The sequence below is a fragment of the Sinocyclocheilus grahami genome, unplaced genomic scaffold, assembly GCF_001515645.1.
Source record: "Sinocyclocheilus grahami isolate Dianchi unplaced genomic scaffold, SAMN03320097.WGS_v1.1 scaffold33.1, whole genome shotgun sequence".
Taxonomy (NCBI): Eukaryota; Metazoa; Chordata; class Actinopteri; order Cypriniformes; family Cyprinidae; genus Sinocyclocheilus; species Sinocyclocheilus grahami.
In genome coordinates, this window is record NW_015505212.1 from 47,194 (window position 1) to 70,740 (window position 23,547).

At 36.3% G+C, this 23,547-nt stretch overlaps 1 protein-coding gene across 1 annotated transcript in view; it reads left to right on the plus strand.

Annotated features, from left to right (window-relative positions):
• Positions 1-23,547, plus strand: part of LOC107580973 (metabotropic glutamate receptor 8-like) — a 114,126-nt gene that overhangs the window by 40,560 nt on the left and 50,019 nt on the right. Inside the window, exons 4-6 of the mRNA XM_016266581.1 lie at positions 12,585-12,720; positions 15,894-16,048; positions 17,446-17,583. Of these exons, the coding sequence (XP_016122067.1) occupies positions 12,585-12,720; positions 15,894-16,048; positions 17,446-17,583 (429 nt within the window). The remainder of the gene's footprint in view (positions 1-12,584; positions 12,721-15,893; positions 16,049-17,445; positions 17,584-23,547) is intronic.

Here is a 23,547-nt window from a genome sequence, read left to right on the forward strand (position 1 = left end):
TTTAAAAAAAATTTGAAAAAACATCCCCCCCCCCCCCCTTCCTTTATATACACTACCATTCAAACATGGGTTTTAACTTTTAACTTCAGTAAATTATATTAATCAATGTTACATTGACCAGAAGTAATATTTATAATGTTACAAAAAATTTTTATTTTAAATAAATGCTGTTCTTTTGAACTTTCTAGTCAGTCCTGAAAACAAACAAACAACTGTTTTCAGTATTATTATTATTAATAATAATAATAATAATAAATGGTATTTGAACAGCAAATCAGCCGTTTAACATGATTTCTGAAGACCGGAGTAATGATGCTGAAAATTCAGCTTTGCATCACAGGAATAAATTACATTTTAAAATATATTCAATTAGAAAAGAATTATTTTAAATTGTAATAATATTTCACAATTTCGCTGATTTTTTTTTTTACTGTATTTTTAATCAAATAAATGCAGCCTTGGTGACCATAAGTGACTTCTTCCGAAATCATAAAAAATATCCACTGTTATTGTAACAAACACAGAAGCTTGGATATTCTGCACTGCTTTGTTCTCGACAGAAGAAAGAAAATTATATGGATTTGTGACAATATAAGGTTCAGTAGATGAATTTTTGAGCGAATCATTCTTTTAAAAGCAAAAGGATCTTGTGGTGTTTGTGTTGCGGGGTTCATCTTGCGTGAAACAGACAGAGGTTAACCTAAAGAAGTAGTGATGCATGTCTTCTGTTCTATCTGAGCTTCATATATGCTGCTGTGAAACACATTGATGTTTTTTACATGAGGGTCGTGGAGGTAGACGGGAAAAACGAGCTGGAATAAAACATGTGGCCTGTACATCATCAATGAAAGAGATGGGTATAGTGGGAAGGAATACTGCAAAGTCGAGAGTGCTTGAGCTGCAGGAGATCGCGTTTGAGTGGACGGTAAAGCGGTCAAGAAGAAAAGAAGCCAAGAGTCCATGAAAACAAAGCAGTGGGCAATCTCAGAGCTTTCTTTGTAATAGTAGTTTAGTGCACACGTGTGTGTTGGGTGCCATGGAAACAGCGCATCCGAATTCTGCGTATAAAGCCAGGCTGGTAGATTGATGCTGATGGAGATGCTGTAGTCTGAAGATGTACAGCATATGTGGTCTTGTTTCCAGGATCGTGACCTCTGATCCCAACCCTGCTTAGCCGTAGGGATACAATGTCACATCAATTACGAAACCCCCTCTTGAGAAACGACACATGGAAGAATCACTTCTGGGACAATCAGCCTTATTTTCCTGCGTAGCCATTGACTGTTCATGCTGTTATCTTGCTATACTCACTCTTCTGCAGTATACTGTATATAGTATGTATTCTGTGCATAATAAGCTCATTTTATGTATGCAAACGTGGTTGACCTACTACTACTCTGCATCTAATGATGTATCTAAAATTAAATGAGTTTGACTTGACCTTCCATTTCCAGTCTGATGATGAGCAATTGTCTGTATTCTTAAAAATAAAGGTTTCAAAAGCAGATTTTCATAGGGATGCCATAGTAGAACCTTTATTTGTAAGAGTTAAAAACTATGTTTGGTTCTGCAAATAACCTTTCAGTGATTAGTTCTTAAAAAACATTGTTTCTTAGTTTGAAGAACATTTCAAGAATCTAATAGAACCTTTTCCCACAATAAAGAAGCTTTTGTGGAATGAAAAGTTGTATGTAACCATTGATGCCAATAAAAAAACTTTATTTTTAAGAGTGTAATGTGTTGTTTTTACCCTTCATTACTTAATCAGGTTGCCACTTTCTTAATGCATGCACCTGGTCTTATTTTGAGCAATTACATATAATTCTAAAGACATCTTTAGCCAAAATATAATAATTTGCTCTACCTCTGAAATGACTTCCCTTTTCTGCTGCAGTCATTAACGATAGATAATTTAACCAATAACCTAGTAGCTATTTAATCATTGTTTCAAAATCAGCATTTGGTCGGGGCTCCTGTCTGGTTTTAAACGAGCCAATAAATTAGCGACAGATAAAGTCGAGTTCTTTTCTTCAGTTTTTCCTCACTGAATATCCTCTTTCACTCCAATATATGTCATAGACATAAAATGGGTTGCAAACTGCAATTGATGTTAACTGTAAGATGTAATTTTTCAAAGAAATTGGATTAAAATTAAAAATGCTTACACTAATTTTTACAATAATAAAAAATAGGGCAGATGTACTGTGTTAATATGAAGGAATTTCCCCTATATGATGGTGTTTTACCTGTATTTTGAATTGCATATGCATTTTTAGGGTTCAACTTTACGGATAATGCCCTGGCAGAAAATTATTTTTTTCTTCAGTTTTCAGATTTGTTTTCTTACAGTGTATTTTCAAGATTATATTTGGATGCCTCTCACTGAGTTAAACATGCATTTTGAAATCATGTGACAAACATTATAATATTATAATGACAAAAAAAGTAGCATGCAACTACGTTTATGTACATTATGCTTTCAAGTAATGCATTTTATCAGGGCATGCATTCCCTAATAATTGAAGGCATGGCTTTAGTGTTGCTAACATGATCTACAAGTTGAACTATGTGAACAGGTTTTGAAATATTTGTTGTTACATAATGCATATTATTTTACATGCCATTTTAAAGTAGTATTTAGTAATCAGTATGTTTGTATTACATTCTGAATGCTTCTTTGCTCTACACAGTGATATAGCACATGACGGCTCGATTATGTCTCTGTTTCTATCCTTTCAACGATCAAACCCTAGTGGTCTCCAGTGTTTCGGTCTCTTCAGATGCGACATTCTTTTATTTGATACAGTCCACATTCGTAAGATCCCTCAGAGTAATTGGGCTACGGATCCAAAGGCACATGAAGGCCGTCTGTGAATGTGTCTCTCATAACATAACAGACTTTCAAGGTCTCGGTAATGTGAAGAACCAAAGGTCCCTGCTTTGATTTGCTCTTGTGAGTAAATTGTGAATTTGCGTTGCAGACGAATCCGGCAGGGTAGTGCGTTAGCTTGTGTTTGTGCCTGTTTGGTTGTCTGTCAGGCAGAAATCAGATCGCTGGGAAGAGTAAACGGAGAAGATGGATGATTTAGGTGTCACTCATGAGTCATGACTGTGGCGCAAACAGTACTGGATAAGTAATTTGGGATAAGTTTCTACACTGAAAAAAATGCAACTTCCATTTTGTCAGACCAACTCTAGCATGACTGAACTATCAAATACAGAAAAGGTTTACATTACATAAAAAATGTAAGTCAAATGAAAGTTTAAAAAAGACAATTTACAGTAGTAGTTATTTAACATGTAAAATTTTAAATAAAAAAAATTAACTAAAGTTAAAAATAAATAAATAAATTAATTAATTAATTAAATAAAGTAAATTTTTAGACAATTTATTTAGGGTTGGGTACCGAACTCGGTACTTTTAAGGATACCGACTGAATTGCGTCGGTACTAACAAGTACCGATTCACATTAAATCAATTGGTGCCAGATTTCGGGTACCTGAGAACGCATCTGGGCGCATATGCTACAGAGAGAAAGAGAGACCCTGTGACATGAGGTCACCCCTGCAACTCGTTAATGTTCTGAAGTGTAGTTACATTTCTAGGGCCATATGGTTTCTGCGAAAACGCGGACGGGATCGCGAAGTCCATTTATAAAAACGTAATTTACTCTGTAGCGCGGAATGCCATGGAATTTTGGATGAATAAATCAAAAGTTACCACTTAATTTGAATCGCGAAATGAACTAGTGTCTGTGAATATTAAGATGCAAAAAGACGGTTTAAATATGAATCCTGCATGTTCCGCTTGCCTCTGTATGTATGAATGGTTGAAACGCGGTTTTGTTTACTACACAAATACTGAAGCACGCGTGACGCTCGCGGTGATTTCCGGCCTCTACGTCTAACTATATGACGGCATGAACACAAACACTTAATCTCCAGAACTGCTGTGAGAGTCACTTTGCGAGAATTTTACCGTTTCATTTGAGAAAACTAGCAGCATCATACTGTGCATACACACAGAAACTTCATGGCAACCTGTCGAAATAAAAGTACGGTTTAACATGTAACAGAAATATATTACTCTTGTATTACTTTTTATACTTAAGTATAATGTACATATTTAAATCTTCAATTTTCTATCAAATGTAAATAAAACAATGAAACAATACAATTAAATATTACAACTAGATTAATCACTTAATTGTAGAAAAAAATAATACAATTATTAGCCTATTAAAAATGTTTTAAAGGAATATTCACACAATTTTTCTTCCATGTATTCATTTCAACAGTAAACCTCATTTTGTTTGCCAAAAAATAAAAGGGTTTAATTGTCATTTGATTTAAAATAAATGTTTAATGCCTTCATTTGATTTTCAGAAAAATTAAAACAAGAATTTCTGGGGGGGAAAAAAGAAAGAAAGAAAAAGTTTGTAGAACATTGTTCAAAATGTTGAAATTGAGACTTTTGGACTTATTTTTTCACTGAAATAAATGTTTTTGTAATTACACAGAGTAAAGTACCGAAATAAAGGTGCCGTTGGGTACCGGCACCGAAATTCAGGTACCGATACCGATACCATACCAGTTAAAATGTGAACGGTACCCAACCCTAAATTTAGTATGTATATATTAAATAAATGTTTTGTTCAAAGCATGGGGACTTATGACATCAATTTTTTGCTGTTTTTGTCCCTGAACTTGTGATTTTTTTGTGTGTTCTTGGACTATTAAACATGGCTAATAATGAAGCGTTTCATTCTGTTGAGTCACTTATTTAGTGAGAGCACTTAAAACAATTGTGAAAGAAGTATGCATACTTGAAGAATAAACCTTCTTTTTTTCTTGCATTCTTTAAAAGTTGCCTTTAGCAAAAACAAACTCCCACTTTTGTCAAGCACTGTGCCTGCTAGTTATACATATTTAAAGAATTGACATTATTACCCAGTACTAACAGTAATGCAGGGCTCGTAATGAATCACGTCCCATCGCTCTGCAGTTTTGTGTATTATAAGTCACTTAGCGAATGCATCTGCTAAATGATATGTAACATCATTTCCCACTTTCCTATTCTCGTCATTAATCAGTCTCATCAGAGCTCATACTGCAAGCCTGACAGAATATTGCGTGCTTTAAAAATGTCAATATTTGAATTGCATAGTGAGACTAACAGAGCAGCAAAATCTACACCCCAAAAATCAGCATACAGTAGAGAGCGTTGTAGATGGAGGAGGTCGAACTTAGTTTCAATGCTAATCGACTGACGTATTCTTTCCTTTCTGTCACGGCACATTCACAACCACTGCAGTCTTATTATATGCACTGAAAAGGAAATATTCTCACTTTATATTCAATTATATTCAGTTGTGCACCAGCAGGGGTTATGCACGGTTATTCTCTCATAATGGAAATGAATTTTTCATGTCTTGTAAGAGAAAGTTATTTTTGTAAGTGAAATCATATAGATGTAGTTTGATTGGGATGCATGTTAATGATTTTCGGCTGGACTAGAATCGCAATTAACTGCATTCCTTGTGTCTAGTGGTTTTGAATGGATTTGTCTTAGCTAGCACCTCTTTAGTAGTTATTCTTTTGTGTTAAAAGCAGTAGTTCTCTTTACTTTATCATTCAAAAGGAGACATTTTGAAGAACACTGGTCATTTTATTTCCTAGCAAATGCATGGTGACCGAAACGTTCAGGTTTTAAAAAATGATGCAAAGTCACCATAAAAATATCCTAACAGTCTTCGTAAGCCATGCAGTAGCTTTGTGTGTGGAACAAAACTCAATTTTAAGTCAGTATTAATCTTTCCAGTGAGTTGACCTTGAGAACCAGTTCAGTATGATTCATATTGTTTTTGTGAACTGATTCAAAAGATACGGTTCAAGAGCTAAAGTCAGCGTCAGTACTCTTTTTTTATTTTTTTTTATTTTTATTTATTTTTTTGGTCTCATACTCTTGCTAAACTGCTGTATGGCTTCAGAAAACTCTTTTGGATCACTTTTCTGAAGTCTCAGTGTCCTTTTTTGAAGTGTGAACACCTCAGTCCTCATTAAATGTATTTGCATGGGGGAAAAATGACCAGAATTTCAATTTTTTGTGAACTATATCTTTAAATGAAATAATGTCTACTGACAAATGTTGAGTATTTGTGTGCTTGAAAACCTCTAGTTGGACACTTGTATTGACTTTCTGTCTGTTTGTTTCTTATTTGTTTCTGCAGGCAAGTCTAAGCCTGCTTTAATAGTTGGACACTTGATTAGGATTCACACAGGGAAATTAGATTTTTCTGTCAGAGCGGCACATCTTTTATAGGTTTGCTTTCGTACAGCAAGTCAGAAAGAGTCTGTCGAACTCCTCAGACAAAACAAATCCCTCTGATTCACTGATAAGTGAGCACAACACTTGAGAGAAAAGGGCGGTGTCTAGAACAAAGCGAATGGGACAGAAGGATTTATTACTGGGATTTAGCGTAGACATCTGACCTTGAAGACCGTAATGACCAGGAATCCACTGTCGGTCACTTCTCTTGCTTCAGATTCCAGTGTAACTCCCTAAAAGCCCGAGGACAATTGATCCGTGCTATAGACGAAGCCTCAGGCGGGTGTATCAGTTACTGGCCCAACTCAGTAAGCATGACCCTATAGCATTACCTCAATGCTTTTCCCTTAAAAACAAGACGAAGTATCACTGTTCAATTGAGTCGTTAAGACAGCATGTTAGGAGAGAAGTTACTGTACTAAATCACCAAAATCCTGTTCTCAGAATCCAATTAGACATGGTCCACCAAGCAAGAGTGAAGTGCTGTATGTTCTTCTCTGTTGTCTAAGGCTCATTTCTACCAGATGCCCCACTTCAAAGTCTTCTGCGGCACCGTTTCCAATGTGCCTCTGGGCTGCAAAACGTTGGAGCGTCAAAAAAGCACTATTTTTTAGGACAAAGGGAATGGCTCTCTGAGCTCATGCTGATGCAAAGACTTACAGCGCTTTCACAGCATCAAGTGTGTTTGATGTCAAAGTTTGGTTCATTTTGTTGGTATACAAGCTGTTATTTTTCACAACTATCATGCACACCAGCCAACCAAAGCGAAGTCATTTTGAAACGGGGCAGTTCATGGGAACAATTTACTTTATATCTCACAATTCCAATTATTTTATTTTTCATAATTATGACTTGATATCACATAATTCTGACTATATTTTCATTTATTCCAATTTTATTTTTCATAATTGACTTAAAATTCAAAATGTTTTTTTTCCCCCAATTATGACTATTTCTCATGATTATCTCATAATTTTTTTCATAATTTACTTTATATTACATAATTCGATCCTTATTTTATACCATTCCGGCTTTATTTTTAATGATTCATATTTTATTTTACTTATGTTTACTTTCTTTTAACTGTCTTAACAATTACCAGTTTTATTTTCTACTTTTAGGCAGAAAATGGGCTTCTCTGGTTCAATCCAAACAATTGAGGTCTCAAGCCGTTTTAGTCCTGCATTAGTGCACAGAAATGTTCTGCATCAAAATGATTGTCGTGTTCTTCAAGCATTTTACATTCCTCAGCATCGGCAGCGAATGGCAGTGAATATGTGTTGTGAAACGCATGGCGTCAGGCACGCGCGTGTGGGTGGATGCGGGTTGTATTCGAACACCTTTGTGATGCGTGTGTGGGTGGAGATGTTGAATAAACACGTTCCCGAAGCTTCTGTGCTGCTTTCATGAGCAAGAAGCGCTCCCACATTTGATGTTTGGAGGAACTGACGACCGAATCACTTCATGCGGAGAGCGGAGGAGGTCAGCGCCATGGGGAAACAATACTACACATGAGATTATTAAGCATTCAATTTGGGTATTTTAAAACAGCCATTCTGGCACTTGAGTTTTATCCAGCGTTATTGGCTTTGCCCGATATCTGGCCCTTCAGGAAGCGTGGGAATCATCTCTGGGGACAAATCCAGGTGAGCTTTCACCACCTCAGTGGTCCTTAATTTCTGAGTGTTCAATATCTCCACACACAAGGAAGTACGGCACACTTTTGTTGCTTAATGGATGGTGTAATAAGCCACAATAATAAGGATTGTGTTACTGAGTTCTTTGCCATTACCGCCCTGAAACATGCTTTGTCACATAGGCTTTAATGTGGAATGAATCAAATCTCCATTAAGCATATGTCTCATGACTCGAGCCCAGATGAGTGTTTGTGATTTTCGTGTTTGCATTTCGCTTAAAAAGCTCAATATGCATCACCATCAAAGTGACTGACAATAAATCCACTTCATTGGCAGTTTTTAGTGACTCTTCCCGCCCTGGTTTTTGAGCTTGGTCTGTTTTATAATATTAGTGTCACTGTTTTGGGTATATGAGTATTTAATTCACTGGATTGTCCAAAAAGTACATTCAAAAATGGCTTTGAAACAGTTTTCACTCAGAAATTGCTAGTAAATTTCACAAATAATTGCAAATAAATGGCACATAAGAAGTCATATTTATGAGTATATCTCATAATTCCAACCTTCTTTCTCATAATTGTCTTATAATGATCTCATAATTACGGATTTATGTTCTCATAATTCTGACATTAAATCATAATTCAGATTTTTTTCAAAATTAACTGACTTTGAAACAATCTTCTCTTGGAAATTGCTAGTAAATTTCACAAATAATTGCAAATAAATGGCACATAAGAAGTCATATTTATGAGTATATCTCATAATTCCAACCTTCTTTTTCATAATTGTTTTTTAATTATCTCATAATTACGGATTTATGTTCTCATAATTCTGACATTATATCATATTTCTGTAATTTTTCAAAATTAACTGACTTCGTTTGGAAATTGCTAGTAAATTTCACAAATAATTGCAAAGAAATGACAAGTAACACATTGAATTAAATGCAAAATTCTGAAGTAGAACAAAAATCATTTCTCATAATGATGACATATCATAATGCCAAACTTTTTTCTAATAGTTATGCATTTGTATCTAATAATTCCAAATGTATTTTCTCATCATTCTCATTATATATCATAATTCAAACTTTTTTCATAATTGAATTTCTTTATTATATCTTTTTATCTTACAATTCTGAATTTATTTTCTTTATTTATTTTCTCATAATTTAAACTTTTTTTTTTTTTAAAGACTGATAGCATTTTATTGTAAGACCTACTCGGTTAATCTTTATTTACAATTTAGAAATGTTGATTTATATATAAATCATCTTCGGGGTTGAAAATCTGGAAAACAATGCTATATTTCAAAAGATAAATTGGTATAAAATCATTTTGTATAGAATGAATGTGTTATAGTGTCTCAGACAGTACATAGTTGCCTTCGGTCAGTCACAGATCCAAACAGCCATCAAACAGAAAGTTAATTACCCAATGTGAATCGCTTCACTTAAGAAAATGCTCAGTTTCCCAGCAATGGAAATAAATGACAGCATTAGCAGGCCCATGCGTGTGTTTGAGGGGCAACATGCGAGGCTGGATACAATTAGACAATTCATGATTCATAAAGCAGTGAAAATCCAATCATTAAAGATTAGCACAGAAAATTCTGAATTTATTTTCTTTATTTATTTTCTCATAATTTAAACTTTTTTTTTTTTTTAAAGACTGATAGCATTTTATTGTAAGACCTACTCGGTTAATCTTTATTTACAATTTAGAAATGTTGATTTATATATAAATCATCTTCGGGGTTGAAAATCTGGAAAACAATGCTATATTTCAAAAGATAAATTGGTATAAAATCATTTTGTATAGAATGAATGTGTTATAGTGTCTCAGACAGTACATAGTTGCCTTCGGTCAGTCACAGATCCAAACAGCCATCAAACAGAAAGTTAATTACCCAATGTGAATCGCTTCACTTAAGAAAATGCTCAGTTTCCCAGCAATGGAAATAAATGACAGCATTAGCAGGCCCATGCGTGTGTTTGAGGGGCAACATGCGAGGCTGGATACAATTAGACAATTCATGATTCATAAAGCAGTGAAAATCCAATCATTAAAGATTAGCACAGACGCTGGAGCTTGTCGTGTCCCTGATATAGGAGGGATCATTTTATTGCCAGACAAGCTGCTTAAATGACTTCAAACTGCTGCTTCAAACAATTAGAGAAGTCACTGTGCACTTCGAGTATTATTGCAATGAATTGTTTTGAAGGTTTTGAAGTGAGTGCATGACGGCTTCACAGTTATTCTTCCTGTTCTTTTAGAACTAAAAATAAACTGACCATATTTTAATGCAGTCATTCATGCATATTAATTGTGTAGTGACTAATTTCTGCATTAGTCACCGATAGGCGGAGCTGCTTATCTCAGTGCTCAACCCCAAAATCTTCCAGCTCACTCCTTGCAACATGCTGCAATGCTGATGTCTGCTAATGCAATCAATTTATGAGCTTTAGTAAATCCAGTGTTTCTCTTCCTCGCAATTTAGCTGAATATGTGTCCCTGTGCAACACAAAGACTGCTATATCTGCTATTGAAAGCCGGATAAATGGAAAGGCACAAAATGCAAAAGGAATTTGGTGTATTGAAAAGTCACCAAGCTCTGGAATGCTAATTCATTGGCCTTTTGATGTTCTCCCATTTATGGCACATAAAAGCCTCATTCTGTATTTGGAAAGAGATTTGGAGAGACATCAGTGAGTTAGAAAGACATGCTCTGTGCCCCGTGTTGTTGCTACTTTGGTTCTGTAGCGTGACAGTAGCTTAGCTGTTTTCAGAACAGTAGCTATTCTTGTAGCAAGCTACTTTTTCCAACAGGCAGCGTTGTAGTGTGATGAAAGAGTCCATTACTGTTTTCATCATGTTGCAGTGAGCTAACTTAGGTATGTAAATATCATTCGATAGGTATGTATTTTACAAATATGTATACAATACAAAAATATGTTAGATACACTACCATGCAAAAGTTTGCGGATGTAAGTTTTTTTTTTTTTAAATGTTTTTGATAAAAGTCTCTTATGCTCATCAAAGCTGCAGTCCAAATTGTGAGATACAATCTCAGAATTGCTAGGAAATGGGCTTTCCATCCATCCATCCATCCATCCATCCATCCATCCATCCATCCATCCATCCATCCATCCATCCATCCATCCATCCATCCATCCATCCATCCATCCATCCATCCATCCATCCATCCATCCATCCATCCATCCATCCATCCATCCATCCATCCATCCATCCATCCATCCATCCATCCATCCATCCATCCACCCATCCATCCATCCATCCATCCATCCACCCATCCATCCATCCATCCATCCATCCACCCATCCATCCATCCATCCATCCATCCACCCATCCATCCATCCATCCATCCATCCACCCATCCATCCATCCATCCATCTCCATCCATCCATCCATCCATCCATCGCTGAATTTTCAGCATCATTTTACAGCATCAGGACCAGATGATCCTTCAGAAATCATTCTAATAATGTCTTTACTCTCACTTTTGATCAATTTAATTGATCTTTGCTGAATAAAACTATTAATTTCTTTCAAAAAACATTTTGAATGTATTCTATCTTCAAAGCTACTTTTTATTCATAGCGTCACATCTGGCTTTAATGTAGCATTAATATTAATAAAATTAATAATAATAAAAAAAGCAACAACACAAAAATGGCAGCTAATGACTTAAACGACTGTTTCTTCTGTAGTGTAGCTCCAAGCAAATATTGCACACCATAACCTCACAATCATCATGGATCGGAGGAGGGCATGAATGCAACAGATTGGTGATTACCGTTGTGAGGGGCATTAATTAAGGCTAATTAGTATTTGTCATTGTGACAGAATGTATAAGGTGTCACATTCGTTTGGCACACAGCGACACGACTCACTGAGGAAAAGCCGGCGCTCATTAAATGGACTGTAACAGGAGGAAGTCCATCATTCACCCACGTTCGGGACGTTAATGGTATAATCGAGCTCTTGATGGGTTGGAGGCTTAGATATTACAGCTTACATTAAATATGAAATATGATTCTGTCCACCTCAATATGGCCTGTCAAGACCTGGTTTTTGTAAGTCTGTCGTGTTAAGTTTGAATAAATGATGTTAAGCACCTGAAGACAAAATCTGAATGAGGACGTCAAAGACTATAGAATACCCAAGACCTGTCACTCATATAGTTTTGAATGGGGAAAAATGCAAAGCCCAATATGGCCACTCTATCAAAGGAAGCCCTGCCTTCTGAATAAAAGAGCTAATCGGTAACGTCATCGCGCCGTTAGAAGTCCCAGTTGCTATAGAAAGAGTCAGCACTCTGGAGACATGCTTAGGAACACCATTTATGAGACAGTTGTTGTCAGATTTAATTGGTGATTTTCCCCAAAAGTTAATGTACATGTTGAATTATAATTAATACAATTCTCTTGTTAGCGTATATGTCTTTATTCCGGCAAACAATGTAGACATGCATGTTTTTGACTACACTGAATAAACAGACCCGACTGCATCGCTTGCAAATGGCTGGATTTAGAAAACAAATGGGATCTTGTGTGTAGAATGAACAAAGCCTAATTCTCAGTCTCTTTCTCTGTCTAGGTGGCGTGTGTATCGCACAGTCTCTGAAGATCCCTCGGGAGCCGAGGCCTGGGGAATTCGACAAGATCATCCGCCGCCTCCTGGAGACCCCCAACGCTCGGGCCATCATCATGTTCGCAAACGAGGACGATATCAGGTGTCGCCATTCTGTTCTTGAAAGACATTCCCTGGCCAACCTTTCACTGCTCTCTTAAAGGGATACTCCACCCCAAAATTAAAATTTTGTCATTAATCACTTACCCCCATGTCGTTCCAAACCCGTAAAAGCTTCGTTCGTCTTCGGAACACAATTTAAGATATTTTGGATGAAAACCGGGAGGCTTGTGACTGTCCCATTGACTGCCAAGTAAATTACACTGTCAAGGTCCAGAAAAGTATGAAAGTCATCGTCAGAATAGTCCATCTGCCATCAGTGGTTCAACCGTAACGTTACGAAGCGACGAGAATAATTTTTGTACGCGAAGAAAACAAAAATAACAATTTTATTGACACGCGCGTGACACAGAATAGCGTACGCTGCTTGCATTCAGCAGATATTCTCCAAAGTGGCGCTACGGAGAGAGACAGAGGAGAAGAATTGTTAAATAAAGTCGTTATTTTTGTTTTCTTTGCATACAAAAAGTATTCTTGTCGCTTCATAACGTTACAGTTGAACCACTGATGGCAGATGGACTATTCTGAAAATATATACGAGGGTAATTTTGGGGTGGAGTATCCCTTTAAAGATCTCCAGCTGAGAGAAACCGTTTATCAGTGCCTTGAGGAAGAAAGGAAAGTAAAAAGGAAGCTGGCTGTGTTCAGAATATAATACTTGCATAATGAATACTGTTTAGTACATACTATATACTGCCTATTGTTCTTAGTCCTATTCGAAGTTATCCTAACAGGAGTAGAAGGACCGTTTTTAAAGTATATTTCATAAATTAATTGTATTCTGAAGCACAATTTTTTGTTGAAATGCCTTGGTTATTTTGACAAACATGTTAGTGGATCAGTGGGATACCCACAGCTAATATTCCTTCATATTTTGAGCGATGAAGATAATAGTAGTGACCCTATTTTTTTATTTGAGTTCCTATGTGTACAATATGAAATAAAATAATATTTTATATGCTTGGCATAGTCCCCCCCCCCCAAAAAAAGTGAAAAAACTCGAATCAATGTCATTTTAAAGGTTATTTTATTTCCATTCAGTTTCAATTTGAACTAGTTAAGTATTAGTAATAGTAATTTATATTATTTTTTTTAAATGTCTACTTTTTTATTAATTTTTTTATTTGTTTTAGGTTTTTTTTAGTGCGTAAAGTTAAACTAAATAAAATTAAAAATATAGCTTTGTCAACTAACATAAACAAAATAAGTTTTTCTTTTTAAAATTTTTTTCTTTTTAGTTCTTTTTAGTTTTATTTCAGGTAACAAAAATGCATTTTTAAGGTTTTTGTTTTAGTGAAGTATAATAGCCATGATTCAAATGCACTGCATTGTGGATTGCAAAAAGTTTAGTTCAGAAATATTAATATAGTAAATAAAAAATGCTATTCTGAACACAGCCAGTGATATAGAACGAGGAAGAAGGGAGTAACAGCTAGAACAGACTCATTAACACATTTCTCTGAAAGTACCGTCCCTCCCAGCAGCCTTTGCTCCGCTCCCGCCTTTATCTCTGTTGCCACCTGTACATCGTCCAACTTTACTGCACCTTCATACAGATGGAAAGCAATTAAAAATGCTGGTGAGGATGTAAAGAGAGGCTTTCTGAGCCTGGAGGGAGGGATGTTTTAATTTCCACCGCGTCTGCAGATTGCGCTGAGCGAGTCCCCGAGGTGCTGCTCTGTGCGCTGAGATTTGGCTCTGAACGGACTCAAAATGTTGGCTTTCCTGCCATCTATGCATATGTTTGTTGATGTGACAGCTGCTGAGCAGTACAATATTTATTTAAATGCCCTGGAGGCAAATGCTAACCTGACCTCACCCACTCAAGTTATGTAGACTTGAAGAAGAAAACCAATGTTAAATATTGGGCTTATTAACAGATTGACTAAGGGCAGACTAGCTAGTTCTCACTGTGAAAAGATACAAAGAGATCATAAAAAAATTAAAAAGTAAATGTGGTTGGTTCAATTTCTCTGTGATTCTCAAGTGATTCAAAATCTACTGGAAAAATATGATCCTTTGGTCCTAAAATGTATTTATTTAATATTTTTTAATTTCATGATTAAAATCATTTGTTATTGATCATAATTATTTTACTTGAATTAATGACTGAAACCTAACTAAATGTAAAATGAAACAGAAAATGCAACAGCAACAACTAACTTTCAAATATAAACTATTATAATATTTCAATAATACTAAAATAACACTTATTTGAGTTGTCAATTATTTTTGACTATGCCAAGCATTTAAAATATTATTTACATTTTTGACAACAACAATTTACTAAAATAACTAAAACTAGAATGGAAAATTCGTTAAAACTATAAAGACTATAACTTACTTAAAAAACTGAACCTACAAAAGTAGAAATTACTGTAATTTAACTAATAAAATATATGTATACAATAGTATCTCAATTATTTGTTTTATATATATACATACATAACATTCTATAATAATATATCCTGAATTTTTTAAAAATAATAATAAAAATGTCAAAACACAGAGAACTTTAACTACAATTAAAATAAAAACACTCTCTCTGATACAAAAAAATACTAGACTACAATATATAAATCAATGACTAACTTATTGGAGTTGCTGAATGTCTTTCTCGAATCATTATTTGATCCAACTACAAAATGTATGTTTACAAAATAATCCAAATATTTAGATGATAAGCATTCACTTTGATGCTGAATCAGACCTTTCCATAACATTTTGGTTTCCGCAATTTCATGTTTTGGATTTGGCCTTCAGTCGCTTCTCTCTCCATGTTTGACAGTGACAGAATGTGCTAGCAGCTTGACAGCGCTCCTGTCCTCTCTCTCAAATCCCTCTCAATAAAATATATAGAGAGTATATTAGTGAGAAGCGGACAGATGGACGAGAACTTCTCAGGGCTGACCATTGAAATCCCAGCTTAAGATCTCCAGGGCCCATCCGAGTCTCATCCATGAGTGAGGATCGAGAGCGTGTCTTTATTTGAATATCAGTCGGTCGCTGAGCTACAGCAAACAGATGCCGGCAGCTCCTGACGTACATTTCTCTGAACTGCAGATAAGATACGGCACAGCGTCAGGCGTGAGAGATGGATGTGCTGGCACTGTGTTCTGTTGTTTGAAGCTGATGCATCATTGTTTATGTCTGCAGACGAGTGCTGGATGCTGCCAAGAGGAGCAACCAGACGGGTCATTTCCTGTGGGTGGGGTCTGACAGCTGGGGCTCCAAGATCTCACCGGTCATTCAGCAGGAGAGAGTAGCAGAAGGGGCCATTACCATCCTGCCCAAACGCGCCACGGTGGAGGGTACGTACATGTGAAAACACAGAACTCACTATTACTCTACCGTTCAAAACTCTGGGGTCAGTAAGACTGTCTTTGAAGACTTTTTTTGCTCAAATGTTTTAGAATGTAATTTATTCCTGTGATCAAAGCTGAATTTTCAGCATCATTACTCCAGTCTTCAGTGTCACATGCTCCTTCAGAAATCATTATTATTTCTTAATATTATCCCAGTTTCAGCATTTATTTGAAATGGAAATCCTTTGTAACATTATAAATGTCTCTGCCGTCACTTTTGATCAATTTAATTAGTCCTTGCTGAATAAAAATATTACTTTCATAAATAATAATAACAGTTAATAATAATAATAATATATATAATAATGTTTATACTGACCCCAAATGTTTGAATGGTGGTGTATGTGACAATTGATCAAACATATTATGTGTTAGTAACAGGAATAAGCAAAAGGATTGATATTTAGAACCAGGCGTGAATGTAAAAAAAAATTATAAAATTAAAACTTTAAAACATATTAGGGAATTTTAAACAGTGATTATCAAGCTGTAAGAAATAATACTTTGAATCATGGTAAGTACTTTTAGTAATTTGTTTAATGAAAAACAGTTTTAGTGAACTTCAAATGATTTATTTAATCAGTTGGAAATTTGTGAGTGCAATGTCTATAAAATGAGTTTTAAAAATACAGTAATAGCAAACTACTGGATTAATTATAAAAATGCATGGTAAGTCATGAAGTAGTCATTTTTATTTAATTTTATAATTTTTTAATCCATTCAACTGGGCAAATATTTTACAGTCATCTCAACATCAAAAAGTGTCTCAGTATACATGAATTAATTCATCCTATTATAAAGAAAACGCATACAATTGTTCATTTTGGTTCCTGTTTAGAAGCCTTTCTACAAGTCAACAGCCATAGTAAACTGATTCCCGGGTTCTCATATTTGCATTGCAGTTTAGGAGTTCAGTTAGTGTGCTTCTCATCTCCACCAGATTGCATTGCTCAGACTTTTATAGAGATATTTATTCCTGCTTTCCAATAGTGTCACACAAGCATTGCGAACAATTAACATCATGCTCTGACACTTAATACCGCATCCATATAGCGCCAAGCATATCCAAGCCTCCTTCTGGTCATTGTCTGCATTCAAGTAATCATAGCACTGTCCCTCAAGCGCCGGCTCTCAGGCCTGCAGGCACCAGCTCTGGAATAGACCCACCAATTATAGCACTTTTGTCAGAACACATTGTATAATTGTGTCTGTGGGAACACGGATTAGACTTCCAGACAGGAATACCAGCGAGGGTTTGCGCATGCTCCACCACTTCACCGACATAAATGTGTGCCATTCTTTCAGATGCTTATCTTCTTTTTCCTTCACCTCTCTCTCCTCAGCGTTCGATCGCTACTTCCGGAGCCGCTCGCTCTCCAATAACAGAAGGAACGTGTGGTTTGCTGAGTTCTGGGAGGAGAACTTTGGATGCAAGCTGGGGATGCATGGAAAGCGGCCAGGAAGCCTTAAAAAGTGCACCGGTAAGATGTGTTTGCATTGGATCTGTTATTCCATCTGTTATTCCTTGCTGTTTTTACTGATTCATCTCTTAAAGGGTTGTTGGTTTTAAAGGAATAGTTCACCCAGAAATGAAAATTTGATGAAAATGTCCTCACCCTCAGACCATCCAAGATGTTTCTTCATCAGATTTGGAGAAATGTAGCTTTACATCACTGTCTCACCAATGGATGCTCTGCAGTGAATGGGTGCCGTCAGAGTGTGAGAGTCCAAACAGCTGATAAAAACATCACAATAATCCACAAGTAATCCACACCACTCCAGTCCATCAGTTAATGTCTTGTGAAGCGGAAATCTTCTTGTTTGTAAGAAACAAATCCATCATTAAGACATTTTTTACTTTAAACCGTTGCTTCGGGCTAAAATATGAGTCCTCTATCCATCATTTTGCTTTCTGCAGTGAAAAATTTGAATCGGGAGAGAAATATGCACAGATCAAGCACCGTTTACAAGGGAAAACAGTTCTAAACAAATATGTTGGTGGATTTTGATGTGAAAGAATGTGAGAGAGGATGGACTTTTTTCACTGGAGGAAGCTTTATTATAGATTATGGACTTGTATTTTAGCAAGAAGCAATAGTTTGTTTCTTACAAACATGTAGCTTTTCACGTCACATGATGTTAATTAATGTACTGGACTCAAGTGGATTATTGTGATGTTTTTATCAGCTGTTTCTTCTCTCATTCTGACGGCACCCATTCACTGCAGAGGATCCATTGGAGAGGAATTGATTTTAAATGACTCTAAATCTTTTCTGATGAAGAAACAAACTCATCCACATCTTGGATGGCCTGAGGGTGAGTACATTATCTGCAAATGTTAATTTTTGTGTGAACTACTCCTTTAAAAAAAAAGGTTTGAAGCGAGGCCTGAATGCAGTGCTTTCGGTGGACTGGAAGTGACACGTCTCTGTGAGGCTGTCAGGTGACCCAGCTTGAGCAGTCAATGCAAACAAAGTGTGCTCCCGCCGTAAGCCTTCAGAGAGACGTCTGGGTGACATTTGGACCGTTTCCAGTGTCTGACTTCATCGCACCTTTCTTTCCTCTCCCCTGTCTTATAAGAGGCCACATGTGACAGTCTAGGGGGCCGTTTACACGGAAGACATTCTTGCGTTAAAAGTGACTAGACAGAGCGCCACACAATTAAACAGAAGGCATGTTTATGGATACATTAACTCTGCTAGTTTCTCTGACATAGTTACAACTTGTTTGGTAAAATAACCGTAAACATCCGATAGACTCAAAATATTTGGCACGCTTCCAGATTGACATCTTTTCGCTGAGCTGTTTTTAACCATGTCCTTCTGCTGCATGTTTACATAGACAGAGAAACTAACAAATAGTTTACTCATAGTTATGAAATAAAGATAGATTTTACCAACATTTGGATTGCAAAACTTCTTATAAATTGTCATTTATAATAATGTTGAAAGTTTTAATTTAGAACAACAACAAGAATGATCATAGAGTTGAAAGTTTTAATAGTATTATAACTATTATTTGTTATTGTTAAATATTAATCATCTTTAATAATAACAAAATATTAAATAATTTATAATGTATAATAACCGTTACATCTTGAATTTATAACAATAACAATACATTTTAAATTTATAGTGCATATGTTGTTGTAGTGATTTATTTACTGATTAATGTGTCAGAAATAAGCAGAAATAATATGTTCTATGCAATAAAATGTTCTATACAATAACATTAGTTAATGCAATATCTAACATATGCAAACAATGAACAATACTTTTAAAGCATTCATTAATCTTAGAAAATGTTGAATTATTTATATACTAGTACTATTTTAACTAACATTAATTATGTAATTCAGTTCATGTATTATGAATGAAGATGAATTAACAATGAACAGTAGCATATTTTTAAATTAACATTAACGTAGATTAACAAATGGAAGAAAGTTGTTCATTTTTAACTAAGGATACCTATAGTGCTAGTGCATGGTGTTAAATGTTAATGAATGAAACCCTTATTGTAAAATATTACCAAAATCAGATCTGTATTGGTTGTCAAGCCCTTAATAAAAATAACTAGTTTTAGTGTTTAAAAAAATTATATGGGCTGATCTCTACATTGTTTTGATAAAATATGCCGGAGGGGGGGAATGTTGTAACAACAATAGGGAACCAATCTGTTTTCAGCCTGGAGCTGCCAGTCGATATATATACACACACACACACTGGTCAGATGGAAAGGAAGCTCAGTGTGTGTCGTGAGTCACTGTGCTAATTTGAGTGCAGCAAGAGCACATGACACAGAGAAGATCTCGTCTACCTGAGTGCATCACTGTTCATGAGAGACTGCAACAGTCCTGCGACCTCACCCAACAAAATGAGCCCAGACAAACCAGGGTCAGACTAACAAAGTCACCATGACTGTGTCGGTCAGCAGAGCCTGAATATTCACCTTGAGCTGCCGCATTTGAATTCAGATAACGCAGCAGTCTGCCGAGACGCATGGCCGCAGATTTTAAAGAAATAGTTCACACAAAAATGAAAATTTGATGAGGATTTATTCACTCCGACGCTGTCCAAGATGTAGATGAGTTTGTTTCTTCATCAGAACAGATTTGGAGAAATGTAGCATTACATCACTTGCTCAGCAATGGATCCTCTGCAGTGAATGGGTGCCGTCAGAATCCAAACAGCTGATAAAAACATCACAATAATCCACAAGTAATCCACACCACTCCACTCCATCAGTTAATGTCATATGGAGCCAAAAGCTGCGTGTTTGTAAGAAACAAATCCATCATTAAGAGGTTTTTAACTTCAAACTGTTGCCTCCTGCTAAAATCCCTATTGCTTTCTCCAATTAAAAAGTCTGAATCAGGAGAGAGATATGAACAGATCAAGCATCGTTCACAATCAAAAACAAATATGATGTGAGAGGACAAAAGGGGATAGACTTTTTCACTGGAGGAAGCTTTATTATGGATTATGGTTTTTGTAATTGTTTGTAAAACAGTCTATTTCAAGGTTTACATCCTAAACCTTTTTTTTCCATGGCTGAATACTGCATAGACAATGATATGGAAAACTGATGTCTGTGCAGCTTAGTTGTAGATGGAGTTGCAATGCGAATGTTACACTGTACATCAACCTTTTATTATTTCAAATGAGCAAGAAAAATCCACAATGCAACCTACTTTATAATACAAAAAGAAATAAAACACTCACAGCAGAGCTGCTATTAAATCTACAGTATAGAGGAAAATGAAATTTGCCGTTGAGCAGTAAGAAAGCCATTGTGAGTGTCAATGTCTCTGTGAATGTGCGCTTAGAAAAGTGCACCAGAAGAACGAATGCAACCCTCGGCTTTTATATTAGGAAACTTCTGCCACTTCTAGAATGTGCTTGACATAATGAACATAATTATACATTACACACATCGCCACCACTCACATTTTGTGACGTCCCAGTCCTTCGCAGTATGAGCTGTTTTTCGCACAACAACGGCACCATCGGGAAAGCGGAAAACTTCATCACACTCTTTCTTCAAACACTCAAACAAATGATCAGACCCAGCACTCCTCATGAAAGCAGCACACTTTTAACAACTCCTCCACAGGATAATTATGACTTTTTTATGTCACACTTTCCCCTCAAGATTCTGTTTTCATCTTACAATTCTGACTTGAGTCTTGTAAGTTTATGTCTTGCAATTGCAAGTTTACTTCTCTCAATTCTCTCAAATTGTGAGTTTACATTTAGTAATTCTGCCTAAAATGACATTCAAACGCACATTAGACAAATTTCAGGACAAATTTCCTGAAAGATAAAGTATATAAATAAAGTAACTCTAAGAGATTTCATTATGATATAATGTAGGAACCTTTAATCTTTGATATGTTTTCATTTGTTTAAAAGTGAATATTTATTAGTTGTTTACTCTGTATGTGGCACCATGTTCGTGAAGGATCTTCCCTGCTTGTTTTGCAGTGTGTTTTAGTGAATGAAGAATCGGGGTCAGAGTAGCGGTCACAATAGATTTTGATGTCAGCCAGTGATGGAGATTGTAGTGGCACAAAATACCATTTTTTTGCAGTGACATGCTTTAATGCCAAATTAAATTTGAATTAAAGCTATACATAATTTAATTCTTTAATATAATGCATTAATCCTGTTGGTTTGCATATATGCATCTGTACACAATGCGTATATGAGAGATTTGTATGTGTCGGATCTGACTTAATTTGTGCATCTTGGTTTTTACAGGCCATTTCTCTATGAAAATAATGATTGCACAATGAATAATGACAGCTTTAACTGTCTAATTGATATTGTTTTGCTCTCTCAGCCTCCATCCACTTCCAATTGCATGTGGAAATGTTATCGACAGGCTGCCACAGCTGATGCAAACCTCTCTGTGTGCAACACTCTCTCATTTTAATGCATATAGCGCAAGCCACGAGGCCAGTGTCACACAACAAAGAAACGAAGCACAGGACTCATTATGCTGCTTATGTGTGCAGAATCAGGGGACACTGAGCCCAGGGCTGTGTTTTTACAACTATGTTTAAGCTTAATGGAAAAGGGAGATGTGGGTAATGAAAACTGACTGAAATAGAGTGCTTTCAGTGTTTGCTAAGGTAGCATCACTGTTACTATTGTTTAGAATTAGGCTTAGGCTCTGACCTTAAATATTAAACCTCGGTGTTTAACTCACTTTTGTGCTCCAGACATAAGTTATTGTGTGCCTTGTTGAGGACAGGTGTGCTATTTTTTTTTTTTTTCAGATGTATCTAATTATTATAAAATAATACTATATTTGTTGGCTAAATATACATTTAAAAGTTTGGTGTCAGTAAGTTTTAAAATTTTTTCCCTTAAGAAATTAACACTTTAAATCAAGGACACATTAAACTGATTATAGACCTTCTCTTGAGTTAAGACATATATAATGTTGCAAAAGATTTCTGTTTCAAATAAATACAGTTCTTTCAAACTTTCTATTCATCAAAGAATCCTGAAAAAAAAGTATCAAGACTTCCACACACACACACGCACACACACACACACACGCACACGCACACACACACACACACACACACACACACACACACACACACACACACACACACAAAAGACTGCTTACAGAATTTATAATCTTATAATCTGTGTTGTTTGACTTTAAGTCAGCAGCACAGTCCTTAGGATTGTGTAATGTGAACCGTTTTACTACCACACGGAGTCTACAGTACAGTGATGAACTAGCACCTGCTGATCTGTTTGAAGAGAGCGGGTTGATGTGTGAATCAGTGTCAGTCCTGCACGAGGGGGATGCCAGTGTCATGTAGTGCTGTTGTTCTTCTCTCGGCAGCACCACTCCTTCTAAACAGGGCCGTGGAAAAGCCTCGTTCTCACGCTCTGCCTTTCAGGAGGACAGCAGCGAGGAAACGTCCGGCACGGAGAACGACTCCTACTCCATGGGAGGATCCCGAGGAGTGTCTCACTGTGAGTGCTGCAGACGCACGCTTCAGACCGGCCCGCATGCGTTCTGTCTGTGGCCTGACCCGTGTGTGTGTGTGTGTGTTTGCAGTGGTTCGGGGCCGGAGCCGCTCTGGATGCTGGATGGGTTCAGATGACTACAGCTCTCTGGACGCTCTGGATCTGGTGTGGGCCAAGTGCAGAGGATACCCATCATACCCCGCTCTGGTGAGTGTCACACTGCATGCTCGTGTCCATGAAAGTTGCACCTAAAGCGGGCTGTAAGGCAAGCGCTGCAATGTCTGGGTCATGTTTCGTCTCAAAAAGAAGTGTAGCAGCAGACATTTTGAAGAATAAAAGAAATAAAAGTAGTTTGAGAGCGTTGGACTCGGAAACCACACACAAAATGTAGTAGCAAAGACTGCTTTCAGAATTTATAATCTTAAGATCAATGATATCTTATATCAATTA